Consider the following 7947-nt stretch of genomic DNA (forward strand, 5'->3'; position numbering starts at 1 on the left):
CCACACAGCCCGATGCTCGATGCCTTTTAACCCCAGATTGTACATGTAGGGGATCACCAGTGTATTTTGGGGGAGGGGGACCAGGCTCTTAAAATCCTGTTTTCTCCCAAGGTTAAGGTGGAGATTTGCTCTCCGCTCCACAGCTCTGAGCCATAGAGAGAAGCGGTTTGGGCCCTAGATTCATATACCTCCAATGCTGGGGTGATGGACTTGGTACCAGTTGCATGGAGCTTTTTCAAGATGGGCACTGAATTTTGCATTAAAATGGTCCCAGATTTTCTGACATGCGGGCACCATGAGAGCTTAGAATCTAGGGTCACCCCTAAGTAAACAAAAGTGTGAACCCTCTCTATCACTACGCCATTCAGCATCATCTTTTTCTTAAAACTTTTGTGCGGCCTGATGGACATGTATTTTGTTTTTGATGGGTTTATTTCCAATCCTTTTTGTTTACAGTACACCACCAACTTATACAGAAAATTTTGCAGTCCCATTGGGGTCTGTGAGAGGAGGATGGTATCATCCGCAAATGTCAGAGCACATACATGAGAGCCACCTAACTTTGGGGAATCGTGGTTTGTGTCCAATAGGAAATCCACCATATCATTAACATAGAGGAGAAACAGGGTAGGTGCCAGGACACAGCCCTGGCGGACCCTCTCCTCACCGGTATCTCCTCTGTCAACTCCCCGCCCATACCCCAGCGCACTTTTGCAAAATTATCTTCATGTAATTTTATGAGTTGCACCAGTAAGTTTTTTGGGACCCCTTGATTTAGCAGATTTATCCACAGCAGATCTCTTGGAATTGAAACGAAAGCGGCCTTTAGGTCAATAAAGGCCATATACAAGTTGTCGGATCGTAGTTTGGTATACTTCCAGGCTATGGTTAGCAGCCTAAACACCTGATCTATGGTGCTGATTCTTTTTCTGAACCCTGCCTGGCATGGGGATAATATGTTGTTGTCAACTAGCCAGTTGTTTAGCCTGTCCAGTATCTGCTTTAAATAGACCTTTTGGGTAATGTCTATCAAGCTGATAGGTCTATAATTAGCGGGATCGTCCCTACTGCCCTTTTTGTATATAGGGATGATCTCCGCACCCTTCCATGATATAGGGATAGGCTGCCCTCTGCTAATTGCATTGTACAGTAAGTTTATATACAGTGCCCATACCTCTGGGTCATGTCTAAAGAGGTCTCCCGGGATGTTATCTGGGCCTGGCGCTTTGGGCGGCTTAATGGCGGCTATAGCCTACCTAGTATCTAAGATACTAAAATATAGTGGTTCAAACTCCTTGGACATTGTCAGCTCTTTAATTATGCATAAGTTTTCGCTTGAAGGGGAACCCGGACATGCATATAAATGTGCAAAGTGTCTGAACCATGGTTTAGGATCTAGATGGTAGTCCTGGGCTGGCTTGCTCGACTTATTGCCGTTTGCAACAATCTGCCAAAAAAGTTATTGATCTCCCAATCTCTACGTTCTAGTACAGTCTGTGCTTGAGATTGTGTTCCTTTTGCCTGCGTTGTTTTGATTCTATGGCTAGGGTGACCAGGCGTCCGGGATTTGCCAGGACGGTCCCGATTTTTCACCAGCTGTCCCGGCAAATTTCAAGAAATTTTGCTCATGTACCAGTTTTTAAAGAGGGTCGACTAAAAACGGTAGGAGGTGCTTTTTTATGTTTTACAAAGCAGGGATAGTTAGCAGTTGTTTCAAGAAAGCAATTTAATTAATAGGTAAGCTACTGAGTTTTAAAATAGCATTTTATGTATGTTCTTCCTGCCTGTTCTGTAATTCTATGTCAGGACGGAGGCGAGGATTATGCAGTCCTTTCTTCTCTTTATTATAATCAGCACTTCAAAGAAAAACCAATCAAAACATTTTTCTTGAACCACAACTCCCATGAGCACATGGGAAAACAGTGTCCATAGCAACCAGCAACCAATGATGGCTCCGTCCGCCGTATAACTAGCCATGACGTCCTCTTCTATTCCTCTTTCTTCTCTGCTCGTCAGATAAGTCAAACCTTTTATCTTCCTGACGTTTGGTGTCTTGTGTAGATTAAATTGTTTTGCTTGTGCAATAGCACTTGCTTTGCGGTGCGCTTGATTTGTTTTAGCCCCTCGGCAGTTCGACGTGCGTCAGGCGCTGCTTGCGCCGTCTCTGCCGTTTCCCTCATCGCGGGATCTGTGGAGAGCGTCTTCGCTTCCCCTTAGATCCGTTGGGCGCCGCTGTTCGGGTTAAGGCTGCGATTGCGGCGCCTGCCCCTCGGATCGGTGCGCTGAGGCAGGTTTTCACCTGACTCACCAACCCTCGCCTGACACCGGGACGGTGTACTTGCGCGCCCTCGTGTGCGTCGCCCTCTAGTGGCGGTTGTCAGTCACCGCACCTTTAGTTGACAGCGGTACTGTCTGAGCACCGGCGAGGGGGCTACCTTCTGTAATTGAATAAAGGTGTTAGTGCTCTCACCCTCACACGATGCAGACTGCTGATCAGTCGGCTCCCCTCACTCAGGGGACGGAGGAACCTGGCTGTTCCCAACCACTGCCGCCGGCGGTTGGCCGCGCGTTGTCACAGGCGCTGGATTCGGTGCTGGCTCCTTTGCGGGAGAGTGTGGAGGCCCTCACTCAGAGTATCCCCGGGGTGTTCAGTGGCGCAGTGTCTGCGACCCGCGGAACTAAAGGCGTGCAGGGGGGAGGAAAAAAGTCGGCGAAGCGTCACGCGGGGCACTTGGAGGAGTTCGACCGCCTGAGGGAATCCTTCCATAAAAGTGCGCGGACGCTTAAAAATCTACCCTGCCGGGAGGGATTCTTCCCCGGAGATGATGGCGACGAGGTCGCCCCGAATTCAGACCTGGATGATGGTTTCCCCTTGGAGGGAGAGGGTGTAACCGAGGACGAGTCCTCCTCGGACGATGAGGATGAGGGCTCAGGACGCCCTTGGCGTCCTGCGTCGCACTCCTCTGGGTCCCTGGCAGGGGATGACAAAGTCCCGGACATGTTCGACCCGGCGAGGATCTATCATCCGCGCTCGTCGGAATGGACCCCGGATCCCAAGGTGGCGGCGTACGTAGCCAGTAAAGTGCGCCAGCCCCTGGAAAAAGAGATTAGGACCCGCATGCGGGGTGAATGCCCTCGACCTAAACTGGAGGGCAGAGTGGCAGCCACTCCTGATATTGACGAGAAGCTGTACGCGTTCTTCGCCAAATTTATGAAAGACCCCAGGAAGGGTATCGATCGCTCCTGGCGCAGCTGCCAGGACAAGCTCCTGGACGCCGTGGGCCCCGTCACCCAGATCATCCAGTTGGCCGAGAGGGCCAAGGAGTCGGGGTCTCCGATGTCCACGGAGGTCGTGGCAGGTTGGGCTCAGCGGGCCCTATGCTTCCTGGGGAACGCAAACTGTGCGTTGGCGGCAGAACGGAGGAGATCCCTCCTCATTAAAATAGATCCGAAGCTAGGGGATCTAGCCACGTCAGAGGCAGGCCCTGTTGCACAAGGCAGGCTTTTTGGTGAGCCGTTTATTAGGGAACTCAACAAGTTCGTAACAACTTTCTCTGCACTCGACAGAGCACAAACGTCCATAAAGAAGATTTTTCCAGGACGGGTTTTTGCTGGGGCCGGACGAGGACGGGGTCGCTCCTCCGGCCGTCAGCCCCAGCAAGGCCCTAACAACAAGGCCCAGCAGCGCCGTAATAATGGCTGGACGGATGGACGCCAGGGGAACTTCTACCCTAGCAGAGGTGCCGGCCGAGGGCGCGGCAGAGGTTACCACGGTGGTGCAAACGCACCAGGAGGCCCCTCCGGTGAGTGTTACCCTTTTTTCCCCAGTCGTTCTGGGAGGGAGGCTTCGGGATCATCTCCACAATTGGAGCAAGATCTCCTCGGACCCGTGGGTACTTCAGACAGTCAAGGGGTTCAGGATAGAGTTTTACGGCACTCCCCTACAGAGAGTTCGCCCTCGTCCCTTGGTTTTTTCCTCAGAGGACAGACTTCTTGTCGACACAGAAATTGCAGATCTCCTCAAAAAAGGCGCGATTCGCAGAACGCGCCTGCACCCTTCGGGCTTCCTCAGCAATATTTTCCTGGTCCAGAAAAAGGACAAAGGCTTTCGCCCAGTTATCAACTTGCGAGAATTCAACGAGTGGTTGGTCTACCGCCATTTCAAGATGGAGGGCATCCATCTTCTCCGAGACATTCTCCTTCAAGGGGATTGGATGGTCCGTCTGGACCTGAAAGACGCGTATCTCACGGTACCGATCTTTCCCCCTCACAGGCGCTTCCTTCAGTTCATGTGGAACGGGAACGTTTTCGAATTTCAAGCCCTTCCGTTCGGCCTCTCGTCGGCCCCATGGTGCTTTACGAAGCTCCTTCGGCCGGTGGTGGAAACACTACGCGAGAGGGGGGTTCGGATGATCATATACCTCGACGACATCCTGATCATGGATCAATCGTCGGATCGTCTGCGGTCACACTTGATCATGACTATTGCCCTGCTCCAGGACCTGGGGTTTGTGGTGAATGCCCCGAAATCGGATCTCCTCCCGAAGAGACAAATCTCTTTCCTGGGCTTCCTCATAGATTCCGAGGCGGCGAGTCTCAGTCTCCCGCAGCAGAAGGTGAACAAGATCCGCAAGGAACTTTCACAGACCCTGAGGAAGGACAGGATCTCCCTTCGACATCTGGCCCGTGTTGTGGGCCTGCTCTCCTCCTCGATCCAAGCGATCTTTCCGGGCCCACTACACTACAGGGCTCTTCAACGCCTGAAGGCACTACACCTCCGGAAAGGCCTGACTTATTCCGAACTCATCTCCCTCACGGAGGAAACGAGGACGGAACTGCGATGGTGGATAGAACACATGAGTGCGTGGAACGGGAGAGCGATCTTCGGATCCAGCCCGGACCTTATCATAGAATCGGACGCCAGCAGGGAGGGCTGGGGAGCCCGTTGCGGAGAGATCACTATGGGAGGCCGTTGGTCGGAAGACGAACTCCGTCTCCACATCAACTGCCTGGAGCTTCTGGCGGGCTCCTTTGCGATCAAGTCCCTGACGCAGAACAAAGTATCGTGCTGTATTCTACTACGCATGGACAACATGTCAGCGGTTCAGTATATCAATCGCCTGGGTGGACCTCGGTCCAAGGCCTTAGCGAACATGGCGAAGGACTTCTGGCACTATTGCCTGGAGAAACTGATTTCTGTCTCGGCGGAATATCTCCCAGGCACGCAGAACTCGATAGCGGACTGGCACTCCAGAAACTTCCTGGACTTCAGCGATTGGAGGCTGCACACAGCGGTCTTTCAGGCCCTGCAGGGAGCGTGGGGTCCATTCACGCTGGACCTGTTTGCCTCCAGGCTCAACCGTCAACTTCACAGGTTCGTGAGCTGGAGGCCGGACCCGGAGGCGGTCGCGGTCGATGCCTTTTTACAGGACTGGGCGACGGAACAGGCGTACGCCTTCCCTCCGTTTCTCATGATTCCTCGAGTAGCGGCTCAAGTTCGCCGCCAGCGAGCTTCCCTGGTTCTAGTGACCCCCTTTTGGCGGGCTCAGGCATGGTTTCCCTCACTGCTGGAGCTGTCTTGGGACTGTCCAATTCAACTGCCCTCGTTTCCGTCGCTACTTTCGGGGCCTCTGGGAGAAGGGCACCCGCTAGTACTTCAAGGGACCCTGGTCCTCATGGCATGGAGGATTTCCGGGGTCGGTGGCAGGACGACCGCCTTTCGGCGGGAGCAGCAGAGCTCATCAGCAAGGCCTGGGCCCCTGGTACGATCAAAAGGTACCGATCGGCTTGGCAGCGGTGGCGTCGTTGGTGTCTGGGAAGACACGCCGATCCGGTGGGGGCCGACATTACCCTCGTTCTGAATTTCCTGGCTGAATTGTCAGACTCGGGTTTGGCGTATCGGTCCATTAATTCTTTCCGGTCCGCCATTTCGGCAGGACATGTTCACGTCGATGGACGCCCGGCGGGAGAACACCCTTGGGTTTGCAAACTTATGAAAGGCGCCAGGCTTTCGGTTCCTCCCGAGCCCAGGTACTCCAATCTCTGGGATGTCAATATCATTCTCAGGTTCCTTACCTCTTGGCGGGATAATAGCTACCTGTCTAGGAAAGAGCTGTCAGCGAAGCTGGCTATGTTGCTGTGTCTGATTTCGTGTAAACGAGTCTCTGACGTGCGGGCGCTAGACGTCTCGGCACGCGTCTTTACTCCGGAAGGGGTAACGTTCACAGTGGCTAGGCGTACAAAGACTAGCATCAGGTCAGTATCGTACCCATCTTTTTCAGATCACCCTAAATTGTGTGTGGTGCGTTGCCTCAAGGCGTATGAAGACATGACCGAGGATTGTCGCCCACCGGGAGAGCGTCAACTCCTCATTGCTCTGAGGAAACCTTTTAAAGCGGTTTCATCCCCGTCTATTGCCCGATGGGTCCGTTGGCTTATGGCCGAGGCGGGCATAGATGTGACCACGTTCGGAGCTCACTCTGTTAGAGGTGCCATGGCTTCTAAAGCCATTCAGGTAGGTGGTAGGTTGGAGGACATTATGGCGGCAGCAGACTGGTCCTCGGAATCTACCTTCAAAAAGTTTTACTTCAAGCCTATCTATGGCGCAGCAGAGCTTGTTGTGGATAAGCTTTGAAACTGCATAATCCTCGCCTCCGTCCTGACATAGAATGCGAAATTTCCTAGCTGACGTAACGGAAAGTTTCAATTCTATTAAGGACTAGGAGGCGAGGATTATCCCACCCGAGCCGGGGCGGCCTCGTCCCCCCCATGTACCATCGTATTTCAGTAAGTACTACTTTTTGAAGTGTATTGCAACCGTGTTATACTATGCATTGTGAAGATCACTGTTTTTTGACCATGTCAGTTAACTGATTTGCTAACTATACTGTTTATGCATGAGCCATGCTTCGGAGTTTTCTACATGCTATGTATTGATGTGCCTCGCTTCTGGTCAGAAGGACTGGATAACGTTTTCCTTATTTACTTTAGGACACGACCAGAAAGAATAAGGTGTGTTACGAAACGGTCTGCCTCACAGAGAAGACGAGGAATAGAAGAGGACGTCATGGCTAGTTATACGGCGGACGGAGCCATCATTGGTTGCTGGTTGCTATGGACACTGTTTTCCCATGTGCTCATGGGAGTTGTGGTTCAAGAAAAATGTTTTGATTGGTTTTTCTTTGAAGTGCTGATTATAATAAAGAGAAGAAAGGACTGCATAATCCTCGCCTCCTAGTCCTTAATAGAATTGAAACTTTCCGTTACGTCAGCTAGGAAATTTCGCATTCTCTGCTGAGGAGCCTTCTCATTCTGTGTGCTCGCTTGAAGTTAAATTGTAGTCCTTTTTCTATTTTTGTTAAATGTCCATGTTTTTGGCTTTAAAATTCTGGTCACTCTATCTATGGCCTGCTATTTTTATTTGTTCCATTCTGTAACAGTTCTCTCATGTAACGTAACTGGTTCTATTGGTTCTATTGTACGGTGCTGTGACACCTTCGGGTAAAGTCCGCGCTTTATAAGAATGCATAAAATAAATGACTTCACCTGGGGTTTCATGTGGGTGCTGTGCACTCTGTTGTGGGTCGGGTTAAAGAAGGCCTGATGGATGAACAACTGCGCATGTGCTGGGGACAGACACTGCTTCCCACAGCGCGGGCTAAAGAGCCTAAGGATTAGGTGCGCATGCGCTGAAGACAGACCAGCCTCCCGCTGCGGAGCGAGGGTTAGGGGGCCTGATGGATGAACAACTGCGCATGCGCTGAGGACAGACATCGATGTTACTACAATCCAACTCCAGAAGTCGATGCAAGAAAGATTTCTTCATTTAGTTCACAGCACAGGCCCCGACAGCACGGAGCGCAATAAAGGACTACAACTCAGAGCCAGCACAGGTGGGACGGGGTCCGAGCAGAGACACAAAGAAGCACAAGAATAACAGTGTCCGCG

At 51.9% G+C, this 7947-nt stretch overlaps 1 protein-coding gene across 1 annotated transcript; it reads left to right on the forward strand.

Moving 5' to 3' along the window:
- Positions 1-2479: 2479 nt before the first annotated feature.
- Positions 2480-6634, forward strand: LOC147663442 (uncharacterized). Its single transcript, XM_086950448.1, has 2 exons — positions 2480-3968; positions 6282-6634. The coding sequence occupies exons 1-2, from the start codon at positions 2480-2482 to the stop codon at positions 6632-6634; spliced, it is 1842 nt and encodes a 613-aa protein (XP_086806574.1).
- Positions 6635-7947: the final 1313 nt, after the last annotated feature.

This window comes from Lissotriton vulgaris, unplaced genomic scaffold (assembly GCF_964263255.1).
Source record: "Lissotriton vulgaris unplaced genomic scaffold, aLisVul1.2 SCAFFOLD_735, whole genome shotgun sequence".
NCBI lineage: Eukaryota > Metazoa > Chordata > Amphibia > Caudata > Salamandridae > Lissotriton > Lissotriton vulgaris.